The sequence below is a fragment of the Nothobranchius furzeri genome, chromosome 9 (assembly GCF_043380555.1).
Source record: "Nothobranchius furzeri strain GRZ-AD chromosome 9, NfurGRZ-RIMD1, whole genome shotgun sequence".
NCBI classification, from domain to species: domain Eukaryota; kingdom Metazoa; phylum Chordata; class Actinopteri; order Cyprinodontiformes; family Nothobranchiidae; genus Nothobranchius; species Nothobranchius furzeri.
In genome coordinates, this window is record NC_091749.1 from 24,334,021 (window position 1) to 24,359,993 (window position 25,973).

Here is a 25,973-nt window from a genome sequence, read left to right on the forward strand (position 1 = left end):
GATCTTCTAGCTGCGGTACAACACAGGCACCCACTCACAGAGCCAGAAATATGCTTCTGGTGACGGTTGTCATTCTGGCAGCGTCTCGTGGAGAGTTAGCTGACGGCGTCTTCTCTCATATGCTGCATTTTTAAAAATATACCAGGACGATGGCCTGTAGGAAGGATTTGGAGGATTTATTGGTGTTTGAATGAGGTAGCATAATGAAAGTCTGATGATCCTTGAAGTGGGACAGGGCTGGGCCCGTTTTTGTCTTCGGAACCACCTTCATTCTTCAAGCCATAGACTCAACAAGGTCTTGGGTCCCTCAGAGATTCTGCTCCATCCTGACACGACAACATGACACGTCTCCTGTAGGTGCATCATCCTGCTGGAAGTAGCATCAGATGGGTTAGGGTTAGCCTGCAGCTGAAATCCAGATCTATCAGACCAGAAAGTTCTGTCCTGTCTCTTCTGGCCCAGTTCTGGTGATCCTGTGTGAATTGTAGCCTCGGGCTGCCGTTCTCAGCTGACGAGTCTTCAGCTGCTGGAGTCCATCTGCCTCAAGGTTCAGCACGCTGTGGTTCAGAGATGCTGTTCTGCAGATCTCAGTAGGAACCAGTGGTTACCTGAGCTGCTGATGTCTTCCTGTCTGACCAACCCCCTAGAGATGGTTGTGGGTTTAAATCCCAGTAGACCAGCAGGTTCTATGAGCACAGCTCGTCTGGTACCAGCAGCCATGTCTTGTTTAAAGTCACTTAAATCTTCTTTGTTCTCCATTCTGAGGCTCAGTTTGAACTTCAGCAGGTGGTCTTCATCTGTCCAAATACTGACATGCTGTGATGTGATTGGCTGGTTAGAAACCTATGGTGACGCTCTGTTACACAGGTGTACCCGCCAAAATGACCAGCGGGTGTCTTTTCCAGCGTGAGCTTCAAAGGACAGCTGAGGCATAAAAAGGAATCCAAAACTGTCATGTGCAAAGAAACTTTACGTTAAAATAAAAAAATAAACATTCAGTTTTACTCACGTACAAAAAAAATCCCTCAAAGAAAATCAGATATTTAAATCAGGGAGACTTTTATTAGACTCTTGAAGAGCCCCTATGGAGAGGTTGTTCCCTACGTATTTAATGATCAGTGTCACTCATTACATCATTACCTTTTATCCAGGACAGCTCTTCTGCAAGATTGCTGTGTCAATATGTTGGCTTTTGCTTGTTTCCATGGCGCCGGGTTTGGAAAAAAGGCCCAAATAAAAAAAAGCATGTTCCTTACAGAGCTGATATGAAGAGATAATAGAAAGACAGGAGAGAAAAGAAAGGAAATTGTTTGTTATTTATGAAAGAAAACCCTCACTGATCCTCTCGTGTACTCACTTCACCTTTGATGTTGTCATTTATATTGCAAAGATAAAATACGGTACAGGATAATCACTCATTTAGTGGTATGGGTAATAGTAGAAATGCTCTGAAGGGGAAGAGAAATAAACTCCATTTCTGCTGAGGTCTACATTAAAGCCATTTCCCAGTGGTGCAACATGCACATCTACACAGTGATCTCTCCATCTCTGTGTCTAGTCAGGCAGATTGTATTCAGTATAGTTAAGCAGCAGCAAAGGGTGAACCGGTGGACCGTGAGATTCGTAGTTACATTAGAGGCTGAAAAGCATGAAATGAGTAGTGAGCATTGTCATGCAGAAACACACAGCGAGCCGCAGACTCGTGCAAACCTTATTAGTAGCTTAACCCTGTGTTTCCCTTCATCAAGATGACGTTTTTATTGGTGTCCTTCCAGCTATTGGACAATCTGGGGTTGCAGTAAGTTCAGCCGTGGCAAATGAAGAGAGCTACTTATGTCGGATACAGCCTCTGGTGGTGGGTGGAAATCGCTTTGAACCTACTGAACACAGAAATGGAAGATTAGCGTGGAGCACCGTAGAGACAAGGCCCAGGTGAACAGCATGTGACCAGATAACCAAAGCTTTAGCCTCCATCAGTCACTAGTGAAGGTGAATCTCGTGCGTCACTATTATTACCTGGTTCAAGGCGGTCGTGATTCAATTGTGTTCACTTTTTTATCCCGAGGCTCTGTTACTTGATGAGCTGCACGTGCTGTGGAGGAGACCCACCTCTCCTGTAAAATGTCAGAGCTGAAAAACAACGTTCTTTTACGGTGGGCACATACATTTCAAAGCCCGACATCCTGCTTCCGAGGATTTATTTATTTTTTTTTTTGCAGATTACAGTCATCAACATTACTCATATAATAAAGAGCACTGAAACGTTTCCAGCAGAAGAAAACCTCTTTATGGATGGCTAAATGTTGCAAAGAGGCGCAGTCAAATGGGAGCAAATCATTTATGTTGCAGCAGAAAACATCCAGTGGCAGATGAAAACTTGATTCCACTACGGCTGTAGAGCCGAGCCGGCTGCGACATTTTACTAGGTGGCTGTCTGCTCCTCCTCCACACGAACTGAATGTCAATCCACAGACCTCCCCCGCACTCAGACAGTAGCAACCAGTAATGCTGCGCTAATTAGCCGACCCTCTGGAGTGGCCAAGCTATCCCAAAGGCATTCACGCCAAACAGAATTATTAAAGAAGGAGGAAGGAGGAGCGGCACCTCCTCCGCAGAGGAACAAAACACTTAGGTGCTTTAATTTAGCATTTTCTCCGACACCCCTCTGGATGGGGAGCCACTGCTGCCATCAATATTAACACCGGGACACATCCGTGGCTGTATTGTGTATTTTTTTTACGCAGACCTAATGAAAATTTCATGAGAATCACATAATTGTAATCCCTTATTCAAATGAGCCCAGTCTGAGCTGTGGGAATGATTTGTGGTTCAATAAATAAAGAGCTGTTGTGTTAATGCTCATGCTGCGTCTGGTGCATGTGTGTGTGTGTGTGTGTGTGTGTGTTTGCTGCCTACATTTAATCATACACAACTAAATTGTGTGCCTATACACCCCTCCCCTTCCTTCCAACCGTCGCACCACCACCCAGCCTCATCACCTCTGGTCTTTTGGTATTCCGTTAACTTTGATGGCTTATTTGCCGTTTTGTTTAGATATTTATTAATTCATTTAACCCCCTCTCAATCCAATTTATGCTGACATTTCTTGTCAAAATACGAAGGCTGACCTTTGAAAACAGAGCACTCTCTGTCAGAGCAGTGGGGAGGTCTCACTCTGCAACCAGAACACAGTCCTCCTTCCCTCTTCTTTGTATGTAAGCGAAGAACAACAGAAGCATGCTAATTGAAGGGGGTTGAGTTGTGATACTGATATTCTTCCATAATTGTAAGTTAGGGAGGCTCACAGCAACAGGACTGATTGCAGGGAGAACAATCTAGCATCTGCATGATTATTTTAGCTTAGTTTAAATGATACAGAAGTGTTTCTGAATCAGTACGTTTAAGCTTGTAATTGTGACTCTGAGTGGATGTTTGGTAGCAAGTTATAGACTAAAATAAAAGGATTATACATTTAGATAAAGTATTACTGGATAATCTGCTCATGTGTGCTTTAAAATGCATCAGTAGTTCTTATTTTTATTTTTATTTATTATTTATTATTATTATTATTAATGGACAAGGTTGAGAAAGAATTAAATGCATTAAAGTGTTGGTTTAACTTAAATAAATTAACTTTAAATTTAAATAAAACAAAATTTATCATATTTACTAATAGAGCAATTACAGTGGATACAAATCTCAAAATAAATAATACAGAAATTGAAAGAGCGAATGAAATAAAATTTCTTGGCGTAACCATAGAAAAAAAGTTAAGTTGGAAACCGCATATTGACTCAATTAAAGCAAAGTTATTGAAATCATTAGTAGTTCTCTATAAAGTTAAATACTTTTTAGATGAAAAAGCTTTATATCTTTTGTATTGTTCCTTATTTCTGCCTTATTTCATGTATTGTGTTGAAGTGTGGGGAAATACCTACGAAACCCACTTAAAGCCTTTGTTTATAATTCAAAAGAGAGCAATCCGACTTGTAAATAAAGCAGCTTGTAGAGAGCATACACATTTACTTTTTATTCATTTAAAGTATTAAAGCTAAGAGAATTAGTTACATTAAGAACTGCACAGTTTATTTATAAAGTGATGTATAATTCGATGCCAAAACAAATTCAGGATCTGTTCCAGATCAGAGAGAGTGTTTATGATCTCAGAGGGTATAAAATGTTTAGAAAGCCTAAAGTAAGAACTAAAATGAAACAACTTTGTATTTCTTGTGTTGGGGTTGATGTGAGGAATAAATTAGACCAGGAGCAAAAAGATTGTTCAACAATGGTAAAGTTTAAGGGTATGTTTAAATCAAATGTGATTGAATATCATGAATCAAGTCAATGAAAAAATGCATAAAACATTAAAGGTCTTTTTTTTTTATAAAGCTAGAATGGGGATTTGAATATATTCCCATACATTTCAAACATGATGTAAAAATTATGGAATCGGTATGCTATTCTAAAATTTTGTTTAAGTTCAAAGGGTTTGGGGGCTGGGCTTATAAGCTTATGCTTCTGCCTGCGCCCATTCTTAGCATTGTGTAAGTTGTGTGTTTGCTTGTAAACCTGCAAATGTTTCTTTGTTATATTATATTGTACTATTGATTTTAATTTCTCATTAAACTTTAATTTCTCATTTCTCATTTTTAGTATCTAACAAGCATTTTGTGCATTTAGCCTCATCAACCTTTTGTAACCTTCCTGGTAAGGTCAGTTCAGGGGTTCTGGAGAGGACGGTCCGTCGGATTGTTGAACCTCAGATTCAGGAGGAGCAATGTGGTTTTCGTCCTGGCCGTGGAACACTGGACCAGCTCTGTACCCTTAGGGGGATCCTGGAGGGTGCGTGGGAATTTGCCCAACCAGTCTACATGTGTTTTGTGGATTTGGAGAAGGCGTTTGACCGCGTCCCTCGGGGGGCCCTGTGGGGGGTACTCCCAGAGTATGGGGTACCAGGCCCTCTGATACGGGCTGTTAGGTCCCTGTATGACCGGTGTCAGAGCTTGGTCCACATTGCCGACAGTAAGTCGGGCTCGTTCCCAGTGAGAGTTGGACTCCGCCAAGGCTGCCCTTTGTCACCGATTCTGTTCATTACCTTCATGGACAGGATTTCTAGGCGCAGCCAAGGTGTGGAGGGCATCTGTTTTGGTGGCCTGAGAATCAGGTCTTTGCTTTTTGCAGATGATGTGGTCCTGTTGGCTTCATCAGAATGTGATCTCCAGCTTTCGCTGGAGCGGTTCGCAGCCGAGTGTGAAGCAGCTGGGAAGAGAATCAGATCCTCTAAATCTGAGACCATGGTCTTGATTCGGAAAAGGGTAGAATGCCTTCTCCGGGTCAGGGATGAGGTCCTGCACCAAGTGGAGGAGTTTAAGTATCTCGGGGTCTTGTTCACAAGTGAGGGAAAACTGGAGCGTGAGATCGATAAGTGGATTGGTGTTGCATCTGCAGTGATGCGGGCGTTGTATCGGTCTGTCATGGTGAAGAGAGAGCTGAGTCAGAAGGTGAAGCTCTCGACTTACCGGTCGATCTGCGTTCCTACCCTCACCTATGGTCATGAGCTTTGGGTAGTGACCGAAGGAACGAGATCGCGAATACAAGCGGCCAAAATGAGTTTTCTCCGAAGAGTGGCTGGGCTCTCCCTTAGAGATAGGGTGAGAAGCTCGGTCATCCGGGAGGGGCTCAGAGTAGACCCGCTGCTCCTCCACATCGAAAGGAGCCAGTTGAGGTGGCTCGGGCTGTTGGCGCCAAAAAGGTCAAGAGGTCATCTACAAAATGTATTGAGTTAAAGCTGAGTTCTTGGGTTGAAAGTATTTTCTGGCTAGAGTTCGTGTGCTGTTCCAACATCAGCTCCAAAGGAATTTCCTGTTTTGGTCTCTGCTTGCTTCCAGTAAAATTGCTTAAAGCTTATCTGACTTGCTAAATACTTGATGTGATTCCAAAAGTGTTGCTGTGTCCCAGACAGAAGTCTCCACCCACAGTTTCCACAGAAGAGATGTGTTACCAAATATGGTCTGGTTCTCGCTGGTTGACTAATGAATGTTCAAAGGCTGTGAGCTATAAAAAGGGGAACCACTCTTTTGTCGGGGTCTTTCGGCTGTCCTGAGATGTGAGAAGACAAATAAAAGACCACGCTGTCTCGACTGAAAAAACTCTCTCCGACTCTTTTCTTTAAGAATAACAGAAATTGCCCACATATTGGCACCCCAGATCTGGTCAGGATGCCACCCGGACGCCTCCCTGGTGAGGATTTCTGGGCACGTCCAACCGGGAGGAGACCTAAAGGTAGACCCAGGACACGGTGGAGGGACTATTCTCTCACCTGGCCAGGGAACGCCTTGGAATTTCCCTGGAGGAGCTGGCCCAAGTGGCTGGGGAGAGGGAAGTCTGGGCCTCTCGCCTCAGGCTACTGCCCCTGCGACCCGACTCCGGATAAGCGGATGAAAATGGATAGATGGAAACTTTTGTAGGGCGGGCTCAGGTCTGTTCACTCTGCAGGGCCTGAGTTCAATGCAAATGTATTTATTTGACCAAAGTGGAACAGAAGCGTGGAGCTATTCCGAAAGTAAGCTAGGACACTTGCTGGGTGAAGGGAGTTTGTTGGAAGAGCTGGTGGGTTGGTAACTCTGATCATAGGTTCGAAGAAACGATGACTGAGTCACTTGAAATAGAAGGCGACCTCCGCATATAGTCGCAGTTGGTGACGTAGGCGGGGAATGATGGGAATCCTGGCGAGGGGCTGCTGGGAGTTGTGGTCCTAGGTGGAAGCCGGTTGGCTGGAGGAGGATGGTCTGTAGGTGGGGACTCTGACAGTGTCAACAGTTTTTTATTTAATCCATGGCTGTATGTATTCTTCTGTAGCTCAGATAACAATCATCATTTCAGTCCCCCAGATCTTTGCAGCCACATTCTTCAGAGCAACACTCATACTGATGTATAATGTGGTCACCTGATGTTTTCATGATGCACCACCAACAGTTTCAACAGAGTAAACAAATCTAAGTCCTGAGAAATTCTCTTACATTCTTTTCTCACGACATTTTATGTTTATGTTTATTCATTTGGCAGACGCTTTTATCCAAAGCGACTTGCAATTTATAACCTATAGGGCATGTTGTGATCTGTGGGGGAAACCGGAGTACCCGGAGGAAACCCATGCATGCATGGGGAGAACACGCAACTCCACGCAGAAAGGCCGCAGCCGAGCCGAGTTTCAAACCTGCAACCTTCGTGCTGCGAGGCAACAGTGCTAACCACTGCGCCACAATGCAGCCCACATTACTCTAGCTACATTTTCACATCTGTTTAGAGAAAAATGCTTCAAGAGAATGGAAGGTCATTCCATTGATTGTTGACACTTAAAAGTGTGATTGACTGAAATTTTTTAAATGTTTTTTTTTTATTATAACCAGTCACTCTGAGTTCTTCATGCAGGCTGAAAATAGTCTCCTATCTCCTGCATTTGCGTCTGATAGAAAATATGTGGTGAAACTTTAGGATTAGACAACCCTCACAGATCTACGTCACACTAGCTACATTCATGGGCACAAGTTATCGGAATGAACGCCCTGTCAGATCAAAAACTCTTCATATAAACACGTCAATCTGAATATTTTGATGTGAAACAGCCTGATCGGACAGAAATTTCATTTCGATTGAGAGTGTTGGTTTGGTCTGATCATCATTCCTATTGTCGTCCATGCACACATCCATTCAGATCGATGCCCACTGCGCATGTGTGCCTTGGCAGCCGCTCAGGACAAGCCAAAAACATGGTGGAAGGTAAACAGAGGTTGTCTGTTTTACTGCAGCTCAACATTATTGAACGACTCCATGGCCGAAATGCTAGAAATGCTGAGTTATACACTCAATTGCGTCTAAAGACGTAGGAAGAAGGAATTCACCAAAGTATCAAATAAATCAAAAACCACTCGAAAGGTAAGTCAACGGACAACGCTAGAGAATAAGAAAATAAAATGTGAGGGGAAAGCCAGGAGGACAAGATGGTGTTTAGCTACAATTTGTTTTCCAGAAAACAACTCTGTGTATGATCAACCTATGTGATCCGATTTAATGCTTGATGCATGTAATCATCATCGGACCGTTCCGGTTAGCATCCATGTGGACAGAGCTTTGGGATTTCTGAACAGCCAAGATTTGAATCAGATCTGGTACCTGCAAACATAGCTATTGTCGCATGCTGAACCATCATGAGATGATTTATGAGTGTATGAAGGGGGGGGGGGGGGGGGGGGGGCTGCTTCTCAGCCACAGGAGAGTAAAGAATGGTACCTAAACCTTCTCCCAGAGGAACATCTCTAACCATTCAACATTTTGAAGATGAGCAACAACCTCTCCAGCATGATGGAGCACCAGGCCAAAAGGAAGGGTAGAGTCAGAACCAAGTGCTTTTATTTCTACTTCAGTAACCATAGCAACATTGGAGAAAATATCTCTTAAAACACTGAAGCAGCAAGCTGCTTGGCCTTGGTCGTGATTGGATGAACTGTAAAAACCTGTTAGTCATTTTTCATTAAAACGATGAAGTAATAATTCACACTGTTACTCCACTGCTCCGTCTAAAGCCTAAGTGGTGCATCTATGATGAACTTGATCAGCCGTGTATGCTGACCAAACCCTCATCACAGCTTGGTGGGAGGTTCAGTCTTCCCGCCTCTATTCCCTCCTACAGACCAGAACAAAAACATGTCTCTGCACCTTTCTTAAACATCATTATGATTTGAAACAAGGTCAAGGAAGTGCTTAGGAGAGGACAGTAGCAGGTGTTTTTTAGTATTTGCTGTCTTCACTGTGCCAGTCATCCTAATTAGGTGCAGGTAGATCTGCCTAGTGAGGCTTCCAGGTGGGAGCACACTACAGCTCACTCTTACTACTACGGCTGAGTAGTGCTTTGGCTCCTTTTCTCAAACAAAAACTTCTTTATGTTGCAGTCGGCCTGGTCGTAACAGGTAACAGCTCCAGAACAGTCGGTTTGATCGTAAGATAAAGAGTCAGCAACAAAAGCCCAGTGTGGTCTGATGTGAGCCTGAGAGAAGCCTGTCGTCTCTGAACGTCTGCTTTAGATGTTCTGTACGCGTTGCTAGAGACAGGCAGTTTAACCTGTGTACATTTACAGATATACCGTTTGACTTTTGCCTGTTGAAAGATCTGCAGCCTAGATGCGTGTGTGTTCCAGTGGCTGGGATTTAAAAGTTAAAGTTAAAGTCCCATTAGTTGTTCTCCGCATTTGACCCACCCCCTGGGGGAGCGGTGAGCTGCAGACAAGCTGCGCTCGGGAACCATTTGGTGGTGTAACCCCCCAATCCAACCCCTTAATGCTGAGTGTCAAGCAGGGAGGCATTGGGTCCCATTTTTTCTAAGTCTTTGGTACGACCTGACCAGGAATCGAACCCTGATCTCCCAGTCTCAGGGCGGACACTCTACCACTAGGCCACTGAGCTGGTTTAAAGCAGTTGCTGAGTGGCTCTGCTCTACATCTTAATGAGCTGCTGTTTGCTCACCCATATGTCTCTCTCTCTCTCTCTCTCTCTCTCTCTCTCTCTCTCTCTCTCTCTCTCTCTCTCTCTCTCTCTCTCTCTCTCTCTCTCTCTCTCTCTCTCTCTCTCTCTCACTGTCCTGTCATGTACTCTCTAAGCCCTTTGGGAAATGTGTGTTTGCATTTGTGCATCTGTGATGGTATGCATGCAATCACCTGGAAGGAGACCGATTTGCAACATCGGTATCTACCTCCTGCTGTGGCAACACATCTGGTCATACAGCTTTCCCACAAGGATAGCCTATTATGGGCTGTGGGTGTCAGTAGGGTGCTCACACGTAGCACCGAAGTACTGTTAGACATTTAGAACCATTGCAGAAGTGATGATTTACGTTCATATCTTCAAACAACCTTAAGAATCTTGTTCTGGTTTAGAGAACCGGATATTACAAAGCTTCTGACCTACACAATAAGTCACGGGAACTCAACTACTGCTGATAGAAATCCCTTTGGCTTCATATGTTAGAACAGTTGGAGACTCTCAACCTAAGTTATACATCGTTGTACATGAGCAGCAGTCCAGGTAATGACTGAGCAGGTCTCATCCTCTGCTGCCCTGATGCTGAAGTCAGCTGGTGTGTTTAAAGTATTCCCATGCAAAGGTCAGCAGCCTCCAAGAACAGCATGGAAAATAAATCCTCAAACCTGGTGAGATCATCAGGTTTTCAATACTCCACCATGGCATGATGGGCCAGGGCTATCCACCAGGAGCTGAAATATTACACATTATGTTAAAAAACAGAGTGGTGATGCTTTCACAGAGGAATTTCAATAATCCACAAATGTTTGCAGAATATTTTCAGAAGGTTTCAGTCAAATCACCTCTAAAATGAAACAAGTGTTTTACCGGCAAACTGAGGACATTTGTAGCAAAGTGAGGACATCTTGTTGGTCCTCACTCTGCTACAATGCTACAGACCTCTACTGGTTAGTTTTAGATGTTTGGTGTGAATTAAGTTTTTGTTAAGTTTAGGGTCAGGAGTAGACTAGTTATGGTTAGAGTTAGGGTTAGGGTTAGGCACCATCTTGTCACTAAAATGAATGGACGGTCCTCACAACGATTGCTAGACTTGTGTGTGTGTGTGTGTGTGTGTGTGTGTGTGTGTGTGTGTGTGTGTGTGTGTGTGTGTGTGTGTGTGTGTGCTCTGTGTTCTAAAATCCCCAGTGAGTCATAACACATTGGCTGCTCATACTGATCCAGGTTCTGTTGGAGGTTTCTTCCTGTTATACGGGTGTTTTACTACTACTACTACTACTACTACTACTACTACTTAACTTTATTTATATAGCACCTTCACATGGCCCAAGGACCAAACAAAGCGCTGCACAGCAGAAATGAACATAAAAAATAAAATCATTTAAAAACCTACAAAAACATGCAGATAAAATCTAGGTGGGGCAGCAAAAAAATGCAAAGCCATCCGTTAACGGGACTCTTCTTGAGTAAAAGCTAAAGAATAAAAGTGTGTTTTCAGCTGGCTCCTAAACTTGCCGAGCGTGGTGGCCTGTTTAACACATGTAGGTAGCTCATTCCAGAGCCTCGGCCCCAGCACCGAGAAAGCACGACCCCCTCGAGATTCCAGTCTGTGTTTGGGAACGACCAACAGTCCTTGCTGTGCTGACCGAAGGTTCCTTGCCTGGAACATAAGGATGGATCAGATCCGATAGATAACGTGGAGCCAACTCATTTAAACATTTAAAAACAAACACCAGAACTTTAAACGAAATTCTAAAAGAGACTGGAAGCCAGTGTACGGATGCCAAGACGGGCGTGATGTGTTCAGATCTCCTGGTACCAGTCAGTAACCTGGCTGCCGCATTTTGGACCTTCTGTAGTTTTGCTATGGAGGCCTGCTTGATGCCTGCACAAAGCGAGTTACAGTAGTCCAGTCTGGTGGTAAAGAAAGTGTGGATGACAGTTTCCAGATGTTTACGTGAAAGAAAGGGCTCAATCCTAGCTATTCTCCTGAGGTGGAAATAGCATGATCTGATTGTTCCATTGACCTGGCTGTCCAGTGTGAGCTCTGCATCCAACTTCACCCCCAGGTTGGTGACCACAGCCTTCTCAAAAGGTGCTAATAAAGGAGAGTCAATCCCTTGGGCACATCCATGTTTGTTTTTCGGGCCGAACCGGATAGTCTCAGTTTTATTCTGGTTGAAGAAAAAAACATTCTGAGCCATCCATAACTCGACCTCCTCCAAGCAGTCCAAGAGTGGTCTAAAAGAACTTGAGTTATTGCGTGATACTGGTAAATAGATTTGACAGTCATCTGCATACAGGTGAAACTTGACGTTGTGCCGACAAAACAAGTCACAAGTCAGTTTTCCTCGCCACTGTTGCTACATGCTTGTTGGGAGACTGCTGTAACGTCTCTGACACAAGTCAGTGACTCAATGCAATCTGCTGGGTTTCCTTATCTTAGGAACTTTTAACTAATTGTAATAATGAATTGAACTCAGTGTAGGTTCAGCTGGAATGTTTACTTTGTGCTGTGCCGTGGGACGACTCTGCTTGTGGCTTGGCGCTGTAAGAAACTGAACTGAATTAAATGGACGAGCTCACCCTTTAAGAAAGTGAATGAAGCAGACCCAGCTCTCAGAAATGTTTCTGTCTTGTTTCATAGGACGTAGAAGCAGTGGGCTGAAACGGTGGATACGGTATCTGTTATTAAAGCCGTCTACAGCCCGGGCTAATACACACGACAGTGAAACCTGAAGGTGATGTGTGAATATTTAACGGCAAAGACATAATTGAGGGAGGGATGAATGCAGATTCAGATTGCACATGAAATGAGACTGGGGCGATGTTTCACCTTTTATCACCGTGGTAACACCATGAATACAGAAAGGGGAGTGTGGAGTGGTGTCAGGACAAGTCTGAATGTCAAAGAATCATCCAGTCAAAGTTCAGATCTGAGCGTCATAAATCATCTTCAGACCCATAAAACTCTGTAGCTTCACCGTTACAGCTGAACTGTGAGCTCCTTTACCTTTTACTGACGTCAGCTAGAGAACGCGCTCGAGTTACACTCAGACACAAATATCAATAATAATATTCATTATCTCTAAGCAAAATCATTGTTTCCACTTGGAATTGTAGCGGTCACACTTATAGCATGACGACTGCAAATGAATTATGACCAAAAAGATGTGACATTCCATACAAATATGAAATATCAACCTGATTGGTCTTTGAATGTTTAATCAGAAGATTATAGTTACTTTTACTTGTTCAGGGATCATAAACACACTTCGTATTAATTCAGAGTCGGGTATATAGTTAGAAAGGAATTTTATTCTTTTCTAAACCAATTATAATAAATAACATGATTTGAATAATGAGATGTGATGGAGTGGATACGCGGTGATGGAATGTGATGTGTAGGTGGTGTGATGTATGTTAGATGTTTATCAGCATCTTTGTATCTGAAAGAAATTATGAAATCTGGATGTAAAAGAATTTGTTGTCTGCTATAAACTAGAGAGTTTATTATTAATTAAACAGCATCAGCGGAGACCCCCAGCAGATCCGGACTGTCAGAAGTCAGTCAGACGTGACGGCACCGGGATTTTGTAGATTAAACTATGATACGACACGCCCAGTCTTGAGATGTCTCCAGGTCACAACAGTAGCAGGAATGCTTGTCTGCGTCCAAAGTGGATGTGGCTCTTAGGGAGCCGTCTGGCTGTGTCAGCTTGCAGCGTGCAAACAGGGTTTTGACTGAATGTCTAAAGAGATGCCTCAAGGACGCTTGTTCCGAATTGGCGGGTTTGGGAATCAGCTAAAAATTGAATCAGTCGGGAAGTAATTCTTGTCCTAATAAACTACTTTGTTACGATTTCTGGCCAAGTTTGGCCAATCAAAATTTGACAAGTGTCTGGGTATTTACCAGCATCCCTCAGAAAGCCACGCCCTCCTCATACAAACATGTTTTTATCACTGTGAATGAGAAGGGCCTAAAACACTTATGTGAGGTGAGCCTTAACTTTAATATGTATCTTATGAAGATGTGTATGAGTGTATATAATCAACTTGTTAAATCAAACACATGCTGATCATAAGATCTGCAATGGATCATTGTAAGAGCAACATTCATTTCAACTTCATTGATTTGAGTTCATATTTCAGTTTATTTCGTCTGCATTGAAGAACACTAAGTGAGCAAAAAGAGTTGTACGTCTGAATCCTCCAGCTGGTGTGACCTTGACTCTGCAGCTCTGGCATGTATGAAAGGTTACTGTGTCAATTAGATGAAGACAATTGATCCTTTTGATTCATTGCAGTATGTAGGATTTAAAAGACAAACTAAAGGGTGTGTTTGCGTGTTTTCTGACCTAAAGTGATAAAATCTCAACTTGTTAAATGGATAACAAGCTACTAATTTTAAAGACTCAGGCACACATCCTGTTTAATTCTAAAACATCCCATCAGCATCAGCAGGACTGAAACTGATCTAATCCCTCACATCACGTGTGGAATCAGTCATGTGATTATACATAACTGATCCTAGATATGCATAAGGTTACTTCACGCATACCTTCACTTATTTATTTATTTACTGTTCATGCATCTGGTGTGGGGTTTCTAAAGTCATGAGCAATTGATCAAGATCATATTTACATGTTTCATTGCTGTACGGGACAGCTTTAAGGGTATCGATACCTTTGCATCGCATAAAAAACTGGGCATTAGCAACATTTGTTGTGTATCGGTGTTCACAGAGGAAAAAATACCGCTGAAAACATTGTGTCTTAATAGATTCTGAAGCAACAGCACATAACAGAAAACCTCAGAGGCTAAAAATGTCATTTCACCTCAAAAGAAAAAGAGTCAAAATAACCCCAATGAGAGCTTTGCTGCTGGTTTTCTCAAAACCACAAGACATCAAAACTTGAAATGAAAAAAAAAGGCTGAATAAACATCACATCAACTATTTCACATAATATAATTCAATTTAATATTCTCTCTGTTTTTTTTTAACAGAAACTTGTCAAAGAATCCTCTCAGCACCCTGTCATGGCAGCTCTTCCAGCACCTCCAACTCTCTGAGCTGTAAGTCCCGTCTCATCTGTCTTCCTGCCTTTTGTTTGTGTTTTATTATGGCACTTTATCATTGTTCCCTGCACTCTGCCAGCCTCAATACAAATTGTCTTCACTGCATAGCATTACAATTCCTGCCTTTGTCGTACAAAGCCACCAAATTTGTCTGAGCGCACGTGAAGGACCGCACCTATAGGCGTCAAGTCATCAACTGGTTTATTAAACGTGCTCGGAAGAAAATGTAATGGATGCAAAGGAGGAAGGTGCCTGACCCCATTTTCCTGTTTGTTATGAATATTTTAGGGATCATTGTGTTTATAAAATGGGTTTGCTCTGGCGCCCCTGGGGGAGAGCATTGCAGTGTTGACCTGCTTGTAATTTACACATCATTATGCCTGTCAGTGCTGTCCATCATCTGAACCTTGGCTGTGCTCTGAAAACTGCTCACTTGGGCCTTGAGGCACATGAAACCAAGGTACCGGGGTGTGATATGAGACTATTTCCAGCAGACCTCCTTATTGTGCTATTTTCAGAGGTAGAAGCAGAGCAGGTCCTCGGAGAGCGCGACAATGCTAATCTCCAGTAGTCCTCCAGCAACCCAACAGGCAACAGGACATGCATGTCATAGTTTTTGTCATTTAGCTCAAGCGTTGCAGCCCCCATAAGAAGAAAGAGCTACTGTTGTTCAGCCGATGCACAAAGCAACACAACAGACCGCACACCAGAGCTGCACAAGTGTGTCCTCACTGTGGGCCGTCAGCACAGGCAGATGGGCCTCCGACTCCCTCACTGTGCTTGTTACTGGGCTGTAAATGTTCTTCTTCATTAGAAAATTCGTGTTCTGTACTTTTGTTGTCCTACCAGCTGTCCAGCACCGCCACAACTACAAACTTCCACATTCCACAATTTCCACAAAGAATTCAACACAGAGTGTAAACTCCTTTTGGATCACGTAGGTCTGCGCCTCATTTGTTTTTCAGTTCATCAAATAGTTTTTTTTAAATAACAACTTTTTTTCAATCAATAAAATGAGACGTCACCTGGAGGACAAGTCCAAGAAGGTTGATTTAAACACCTTCATTCACACTCAAGGGTCGTAGATTGTCCCTTAGATCCTAAAACTCTTGGAGTTATGCTGTCCCATCATTTTAGTGTGAAGCAGAATCTAAATAATTTTATATACTCATCCATCAAAATTCACTAACCTATCATATGTACATGAGGTCACAGAGGGAACGTGTCCAGGAGGACATCCCAAACTTCCTTCTCCTACTACCGCTCTCCAGCTCCTCCTAAAGGATCTCAGGATGTCCCCGACAAGAGAGAATAGACTATCTTCCTCCAGTCCAGAACCATGGCGTTGGGTTTTGTGAAGCTTAATGTCATACAGTCTCTTTACATTCATCTGAAAACCATGTCCAGAACACGTTGAGGGTTGTGGCTTGAAGAAAGCACCAGAACCACATTATCCACAACAAGCAGAGAAGAGACTCTGAGGTTCCCAAACCAGTCGCCCTCCTCCCTGTGACTACACCTTGAAATCTTGCGTGTAACACCTGAAAATAGGTCAAGGGCAACAGGGATGCCCTGAAGAAAAGCCGTGTGTCCTTCAGTCCATCAGCAGCTAAGACCAGAGTGGAAAACAACAAATAATGTGAAACAAATAGCAGTGTGAAGCCTTGCAGAACTACAGGTGCTGGCCAGTAAATTAGAATATCATCAAAAGGTTGAAAATATTTCAGTAATTCCATTCAAAACGTGAAACTTGTACATTATATTCATGCAATGCACACAGACCAATGTATTTCCGATGTTTATTACGTTTAATTTTGATATTTATAGGTGACAACCAATGAAAACATCAAATCTGGTATCTCAGAAAATTAGAATATTCTAAAGGCCAATGAAAAAATGTTTGTTTCTCTAATGTTGGCCAACTGAAAAGAATGAACATGAAAAGAATGTGCATGTATAGCACTCAATACTTAGTCGGGGCTCCTTTTGCCTCAATAACTGCAGTAATGCGGCGTGGCATGGACTCAATCAGTCTGTGGCACTGCTCAGGTGTTATGAGAGCCCAGGTTGCTCTGATAGTCGTCTTCAGCTCCTCTGCATTGTTGGGTCTAGCGTATTGCATCCTCCGCTTCACAATACCCCATAGATTTTCTATGGGGTTAAGGTCAGGCGAGTTTGCTGGCCAATCAAGGACAGGGATACCATGGTCCTTGAACCAGGTGCTGGTGGTTTTGGCACTGTGTGCAGGTGCCAAGTCCTGTTGAAAGGTGAAGTCTGCATCCCCATAAAGTTGGTCAGCAGCAGGAAGCATGAAGTGCTCTAAAACTTCCTGGTAGACGGCTGCATTGACCCTGGACCTCAGGAAACAGAGTGGGCCAACACCGGCAGATGACATGGCACCCCACACCATCACTGACGGTGGAAACTTTACACTGGACCTCATGCAACGTGGATTCTGTGCTTCTCCGCTCTTCCTCCAGACTCTGGGTCCTTGATTTCCAAAGGAAATGCAGAACTTGCTTTCATCAGAAAACATAACTTTGGACCACTCAGCATCAGTCCAGTCCTTTTTGTCCTTGGCCCAGGCGAGACGCTTCTTGCGCTGTTTCTTGTTCAAGAGTGGCTTGACACACGGAATGCGACACCTGAATCCCATGTCTTTCATGAGTCTCCTCGTGGTGGTTCTTGAAGCGCTGACTCCAGCTGCAGTCCACTCTTTGTGGATCTCCCCCACATTTTTGAATGGGTTTGTCGTCACAATTCTCTGCAGGGTGCGGTTATCCCTAGAGCTTGTACACTTTTTTCTACCACATTTTTTCCGTCCCTTCGCCTGTCTGTTAATGTGCTTGGACACAGAGCTCTGCGAACAGCCAGCTTCTTTAGCAATCACCTTTTGTGTCTTGCCCTCCTTGTGCAAGGTGTCAATGATTGTCTTTTGGACAGCTGTTAAGTCAGAAGTCTTCCCCATGATTGTGGTGCCTTCAAAACAAGACTGAGGGACCTTTTAAAGGCCTTTGCAGGTGTTTTGAGTAAATCAGCTGATTAGAGTGGCAGCAGGTGTCTTCTATATTCAGCCTTTTCAGAATATTCTAATTTTTTGAGATACCAAATTTGGAGTTTTCATTAGTTGTCACTTATGAATATCAAATTTAAATGTAATGAACATTGGAAATACATTGGTCTGTGTGCATTGCATGAATATAATGTACAAGTTTCACGTTTTGAATGGAATTACTGAAATATTTTCAACCTTTTGATGATATTCTAATTTACTGGCCAGCACCTGTATGTAGCAGAAAACAACAACAACTTGTTGACTCCGTGTCTGGTCGGAATTACAAAGCATTCAAAAACAATAACAATAAAGTTTTAAGTATCAGGCAGACGCTTTGATGCTCCACCTGAGAGTAAACCTGTAAGGCTTTTTATCAGCATTCAGACATCAATTCTATTTGCTTCACAGCCAGACAGGACACGGTTAAAAAAAAGAAAACAACAACAACAACAACACACTTTAGTCTTGGCTGTGCTGAGTAGCTGATACGTCATCAGCACAGATGTTCATAGGCGTAGAAACATAGATGAATGAATGTCAAAGATGCTGTCTACAATGGGAATAATGTATCACTCTAAACATCCATTTGAGCTCATAAAATAAATTGTAACAGAAAGTAAGCACAAACTGTATGCTTATCATCTTTATCCTGATTGGTCGTTGCTTCATTGTTAACGTTCTAAAATATGCAACGGTCATAAATAAGTCAAATACATGCAACCTCTTTGAGGTAAATTAAAAAGGCTCTGAGTTGTTTACAATAGCTTAAAAGAACCAATTTTAGTGTTCAGGAGAAAAGGCAAAATGATCTTGTGCAACAAGCTGAACAGGCTTAGTTCAGACTTGCTGCAACTAATTTGCTCCTGAGGCTCACAGTGCTGGATTTTTCTCCTATGTGTGGCCCTCTTTCTCCAAGTAACATTCAGATGTGCACAAACGGTGCCTTTGTTGTCCTACATGAAAAGCAGGGTGAGGGTGATGCCTGTGTTTCCCTCTGAATGTTGATGAGGAGTGAGGCTTGGTGTCTATTCCATTCGCTGTGTTTGGTTAAGAAGTGTCAGTCGGAGCGGCATGGCGGCACGGACGTGCGTCGGAGCGTTATGCAAGAGGGAAACCATGTGGAATCAGGCCTTGCTAATGGGAAATGAGTCACTCTATCATGGGCAGAGTGTGCGACGTGGCCTTGACGTCGTTACTCTCTTCACCGTGTCTTTGTTCTCGACTGACACCCTATTAACTTGCAAATGCCAGTCACTCAGTCGGGCCAAATAAAGCACACTCACCGGACAGCTTACGACCTTCATTTATCAGAAGTCAAAATACAGAATCAGATGATGAGTATCTGCCCAAACTGCTCAAGCACTCAGACTTTATGTAAATTGAGGGAGATCAAACGAGCTGAAATAATTTCCATATTATGTGACAAAAGAGATGCATGGCCCTTTGCCATGACAGTGATGCTAACCCACGTTATCTCACTCACTCTAGGCAGTGTAATTGCAATTCTTTTGATTTTCTTTTGCTCCTTTTCTTTTATTTTTTTAAGCAAAAGAACAAATTTCAATGCTGCAGTACCTTTGACAGTTACCTACCGTGTATCAGAAATGATTAAGTCTGGAATTACACAGTATGTCCTTTTAATGCTTTAAATACCCATGTCTTCACTGATTAATTCATTGTGTTTCACTAATGTTAAGTCAAGGTTCTTTATAATTACTTTCACTAAATTTTATGAATAAAGACTGAATAGAAATAAGGGAAAAAGTTGGGTTGTATGCTGTGGCAAATAGAATTTATACTTTATAAACTGGCAAAATTAATACGAATCAAACATCCTGACCAAAAAGGTAATGGGAGAAAAAAGAGGCGCCAGCGTTTGGCTGATACCGCCATGAACCAACATGCAGTTCCATCAAAGCTACGCTGATTAGCAGCTTTTGAGTTTAGACAAAAGTCTTCCTGCTTTTAAGTCTGACTTAAACATTATTAGCAGGCTGTACAGCATGTTTCACTCAATCAAAACAGCTGTGAAACAGTTAGGAAGGATTTAATAAGCTGCTTTAATATGAAGTCACTTTGTGGATGACTCATATCTGCCATCTTGTTGAATCGACAATACTCATCAGTCACTCTCCAATAAGAGGACATTGGTTAAGGAAAACCCAAGCACCATCACATGGACGCCACTGAAACACCAGTGTCAACCAGCAATACATCTGGAGGGGGTTCCAAGCAAGGCAGAAGCTGCTGATCAACTAGAAACCCTCAAGCTCCTCTTAAATCTGCAGCCACCCACATGGAAGAGTCAAGTATCTCCCAGAGAAAAGTTTTACAGTCGAAAATTAAAGCCTGGTTCATGTTCCTCCGTCAGCTCCGCAAGGGACAGACACGCACGGATTGATGGAAGCGTTTTGCTCTCATACTTCTCAACAACAACAGAGGGCGTAGCGCTGTTCTGTGGTATCCTGTCGTGTATCCGGTCCAAGATAGTGTTTATATTGTGGTTTTTTTGTATATAAGAGACTTTTTAACACAGACATATTTGTCTTTCACTCTCCTCCACCCCTTCATGCACTCGCCACCTCTAAACCCACGTTTCCTGTCATTTCCGTCCACAAATAAAACGCTTGCTATGCATCTTTTCACTCCTCCAGTCACGGGATATAAACGTTGATATTTTTAGAGTTTTTTCACGAGGTATTCTTCAAGCTTCTCCGTGTCTGCCGCTTGTTATCCTCGGTTCTCTTTATGTTTTTGAGGGCGCAATGGCGGCGCTGTTAACAACAGGGGCGTCCTGACCAATCACAAGCTTGCGTTGTCCGTCTCGACTGACAAATGTTTAGAAAAGAGAGCTCGACTCTGTCCGTCCTTGCAGAGCTGTCCGGCAGGCACGCAAGGACGTTGCGTGTCTCCGCACTTCGGCAGACGGAGAAGCATGAATCAGGCTTCAGAAATTGCAAAAGCTCTGTTTGGAGGAGTCAAGGCAAAGCTTTCAAACTGAAGACCACTGAAACAACTGTCTAACCTGGTGATGGCAGAGTCACAATGATGTATTGATGCAAATGATTCAGCTTCACCTGACACGATCAGTTTGATGGTTGAAACCTGGACACAGTCGGGTGTTCCAACAGGACAATGACCCCAATTTCAGAGTAGATGAACAATCCTAGTCAACTCTCCTGCTCCCTAAAAAGGTTTATAAAGGTTAACTTTTTTTTAGATTGTTCAAACACTTTGATACAATAGATCATGCTGCCCTGTCTCAAAAATTGGTGGATGTTGGCATCACCATGGTCAACCGATGCTGGAAGACAGTGTTTTATCAGATTATTTATATATTGAGAATGGTGTCCCTCAAGTATCCCTTCTAGGCCCTATTTTATTATTGATTGAAATAGTGTACGACCTGTGTCAAAATATAATAGGTGCAAAGCTCCATTTCTATGTAAATGGCGCTGTGTTGTAATGTTCAGCTACAACCTTGGCAAATGCAATTACAAATTTGCAACCTGCTTTTAACAGTATGCAGAACATTTTTTTGTTGCAACTTTATAAAATTTACTTTTATTCATTCTGTGTTTTTCTTCTAAACACTTTTTTAAGTTATTTTTTGAACGCAGGAAAGTTTTTTTCTACCTTGCTAACAGTTTTGATCGCTCCTACGATTTTCTTCAGAGCTAGCCGCTAATGACAGCGTCACTTCCTTCTCCGTTTCTTCTCCTCGCCTGTAAAAGATGGAATAAGGAAGCCATAGAAATACAGAGACGTGGGCACAGAACCAAGAACAGAGACAAGGGGTCTACACATTAGATCATGCATGGAACAGTGTCGTTGGTGAGGAGAGTGCGGGCAGCAGAGGGCAACATCGTCCTCTGCTGCCTGCGGAAAAACGGAAAAGGAAGTGACGCCGTCATTAGCGGCTAGCGTTGAAGAAGATTGTAGGTATGATCAAAATGCTTAGTAAGGTAAAAAAAACCTTTCCTGTGTTTAAAAAATGAACTTACAAAAATGTTTTAAAATTGAATTGAAATATATTCTCTAGGATTTGGATGGAATACTGGGAGCAATCTTTCTTTTGGAATCAAAAAGCGGGTGAGCAAGAACTCTTGCTTTGCCCCCCTACACACTTGGTTTAGTTACTCTACTTGATTCCAGTGATCAAGCATATGGTTTAGGTCTAAGAGGCATTCATCCATACAGGCAGTTTAAATAATTTGACCTTGTTTGGAAGAAAGCCCAACAATTGTCATGGTTAGGGGGAAGAGTCTAACCCAAGACATGCAGAATCAGTACAGGACAATGGTTGAAAGAAAAAGAACAATATTTTATTAAAGGAGAACATTAACTAAGGGCGCACTGGAAGTCCAGCGGGTGAAGGAACGGGAAGGCAGCATCTAGAGGGGAGAACAACAGAGGTGAGTCCTGGGAGATGTAGTGCAGAAGGGGAGTAATGGATGAGGACTTACAGAGGTTGAGGAGACTAGGTGAGTAAGGTGAGGTAGTGAGCCGAGGGTTTGTCCAAGAGGGAGGTTCGGAGCTGGAGAGGGAGCGGAGGGTTGATGGAGAGCGAGCCGGTCCGGATGGGTGGATGGCTGAATGAAGAAGAGGAGCCGGTGTGGACTCCTACGCATTCAGCGTGGGGTTTCCTGATGCGTAGCAAGACCTGAGGTAGGTTGTTCCTAAACATCCAAGAGTTACAAGAGTTCCAAAACGTCACACAATACACTGGAAGACCTAGAGACGAGTACAAGTGGCTAGAAACTACCAGTCAGTAGCAACCATCCGGCGTCGAGTAGTGTTCACCATCCTCCTTAAGTATCCAACTCGCTGATTAGCTGACGAGATGCAGCATCCGCTCTCTCTCCATCAAACAGAACACTCAGAGATGGTGAAGATGGGAAGAGTACTCACCCCGGCTCATGTCAACAATTAATGCAAACTAGATTTTTTCAACCAGTCATGGATATGGTATGTTACGTAATCATTTCACCTTGGGGGATAAAAGCAAAAATTCACTGATTTTCACATGCAGGCTAGTTAAAATAGACTTCTACCCCTATTTCCTGCTGTAGCTTCTGATAGAAAATAAACAGGGAAACTCTCGGATTAGAAAAGCCAGTGACATTCCATATCATAATGTCAGATTAGCATTCATGGACTCACCATAACTTGACTTGTGATGGGGAAGGCTGTCGTGGATTTAGCGTCCTAGAGGTGTCCTGTGGAATCGTAAGATGTCCAAGGAAGCCTTTCTTGTCTCTGACTGGCTAGAAGGACTCTACTGTGATTGGCTGTTTCATTTAGCAGCAAACCATCTTCCCTCGCTAAGTGCAGACTGCCCTCATGCCACCAGCCGAATGGCTGTTTGGGGAGTTTTGTAAAGAAAATGCAAACTTACCTCTTTAATAACCGTTCTGTCCTGTTTTGCAAAATTGTTTTTTTTATTATTCTTTTGCAAAATTGTTTTTTTCTTATTCTTTTATTTAAAAAAATCTTAAAAATGTAAAATGTGAACTTGTACTAAATCTTGTTGCATTTATCACACTGTTGGACTCAACATCTGCTGACTCTCAACATCTTAATATGAACAAGCAGCTTCCTTAGCGATGTGCTAAAATTAGATGTTTGTTGGGTTCTTTTGTGAAAGAATCTGAAACTGGTATGTTGCAAAAAAGGGCACAATGGTTATTAAGGTGCTAAGTAAATGTTTTCTTCCAAAAAAAATCCTCAAGATCTGGCTGCAGACATAAAAATTGCAGCGAGGGAAGACGGTTTGCTGTTACATGAAGTAGCCAATCGTTGGGACACCTTTCCAGCGAATCAGAGGCAAGAAAAGCAGGACTTTCCTTGGACATCCTACGATTCCAAATGACACATCCAGGAGAGAGCAGATTATCTCCCAACTAGTAGAAGCTAACTGTTAGCAATAGCAACTCCATAACAAATTCACAGCGTTGCAGAGGATTGCTGTAGAATCATTGACACCAGTCAGTGACTCGATGCAACCTGCTGGGTTCCTTATAGAGGAAACTTTTACTGATTGGCTTAATGAACTGACCTGTACTGAAATGTTTACTATGTGAAGCCTTGAGACGACCCTTGTCGGGATTTGACGCTATATAAATAAACTTGAATTGAATTGAAGCATAGTATGTGTCTGTATAGTGAATGTAATGAATACTAAAGATGAGACCCCGGGAGGAATCACAGTTGTTTACAGCAACTAACGGGGTTCTTAGTAAACAAATAAAAACAAACAACATGACAAAACTCCTATAGGCTTGTGTTATTTGTAGAGATAAAACATCAGTGTTACAGAGCAAACACACTGGTGGATTAATATTGCTCTTAGCCAATCAGAGGCAAGATGTCTGAATATCAGGAAAAACGACTCAAAACCCCTCCGTCCTCTGCTCCTCTCACTTCTGGCTCACTTCTAGTTCCTGAAACAGGAGCGCCAGAGCTTTTCTTCCCACAGGGATCGACTCACAAGACATTCATATATATATATATATATATATATATATATAGAGAGAGAGAGAGAGAGAGAGAGAGAGAGAGAGAGAGATAGATAGATAGATAGATAGATAGAGTTAGAGAGAGAGAGAGAGATAGATAGATAGATAGATAGATAGATAGATAGATAGATAGATGATAGATAGATAGATAGATAGATAGATAGATAGATAGATAGATAGATAGATAGATGATAATGATAGATAGATAGATAGATAGATAGATAGATAGATAGATAGATAGATAGATAGATAGACAGATAGATAGATAGATAGATAGATAGATAGATAGATAGATAGATAGATAGATAGATAGATAGATAGATAGATAGATGATAGATAGATAGATGATAGATAGATAGATAGATAGATAGATAGATAGATAGATAGATAGATAGATAGATGATAGATAGATAGATAGATAGATAGATAGATAGATAGATAGATGATAGATAGATAGATAGATAGATAGATAGATAGATAGATAGATAGATAGATAGACAGACAGATAGATAGATAGATAGATAGATAGATAGATAGATAGATAGATATTAGACACCACCGCAGATGGGATGAAAGAAACGAGTGAATTTGTTCTAAATCATGGAAAGCTCAAAGTGAAACTGAATTCATAACATTGTTGTCTCATGATGAGGGTCAGTTAACTGGTGACTAAAACGTATAAAATCAGGCACTAAAAGTTAAGAGGAAAAGGCTGAAACCTCCTGCTGTTCCTGTCGGTGTACTTCCAGTCTGCTATTGGCTAATCTTCACCGTCGTTTGTGAAGTGCAGCAACACAACAGTTGCTTTCTTTTGCAGGTTGGCTGCACAGATATTCCCCACTTGCTGCAATCTCCTCATATCACCAATAATAGCAATACTATCGGGGGAATCTCAATAATCTCAAGGCTTTTGTGGCTCCGGTGAAAGGCTCCAGCGTCACATTGAGGCATTATAATGGACGTCTGCTGTGTGGTGCCTCTGGATGAGACACAGACAATCGGCTGTGCCTCTTTGTCTGCGTGCCCTTTAACCACAGAGCTGCAGCTTCTGCCGTGTGGCGCACAGCGAAGCACAGCCACGCACACGCCTAACAGCAGCAGCAGAGGGCAAGGGGGCGGCTCCGTGCTAAATCAGCCTCTTCAGCTTGCAGGATGATATTGGACATTATTTGAGGCAGAGTTAGCAACATTCAGCTGGACTGCCCGTCTTTCAGGAAGCTTATTCTGTCTCATCCCAAAAGAGAGAAATATTCTTCTTTAGCAAGTGACACAATCTGCCTGAGGCAATGTGTATCCCAAATCCCTTTATTGTCCCAGTGCCTCTTTTATCCCGCTGCAGTGGCCAACGCAAAGTCAAACATTAATGTCTCCCACTGCAAAATGGGGTTTTCCACTGAGTGTGTGTGACTTCAAAGCATCCCATCAGTAATCTGTTTTTTGCGGCTGAATGACACAATCATTCTAAGAACAGGTGAATTAATAAATCTCCTTACATGAACGCGTACAAAGGTGCTGATGCTGAGTTGTTTAATCGCCCAGGTGCTGGATGGACACACTCCCTGTGTAAAGGCTGTCTGTTTTAGTAAGAAACAAGTCAGTCTACTTTTGAATTATTTCACAGCTATCTTCTCAATTCAGGGATCTTCTGTCGTGACAGAAACCTCTTTCAGCACACGTGTTAAAAAAAGATGAGCAGCATTTCCAACCAGAGCTGTAATGACACAACTACACACTTTGTTTAGTGCAGGAGTTAAACCAAGCCAAGAAAACCTAGTCTGTCTGCCAACACCA

General features: G+C 42.6%; 1 protein-coding gene across 4 annotated transcripts in view; it reads left to right on the forward strand.

The window, feature by feature from the left end:
- The window catches only part of ntrk3b (neurotrophic tyrosine kinase, receptor, type 3b), a 368,425-nt gene that overhangs the window by 132,591 nt on the left and 209,861 nt on the right, over window positions 1–25,973 (forward strand). For all 4 annotated transcript variants that reach the window (XM_070554718.1, XM_070554717.1, XM_070554719.1 and 1 more), the window contains one exon: window positions 14,538–14,606. In XM_070554718.1, coding sequence (XP_070410819.1) covers window positions 14,538–14,606 — 69 coding nt within the window. The remainder of the gene's footprint in view (window positions 1–14,537; window positions 14,607–25,973) is intronic.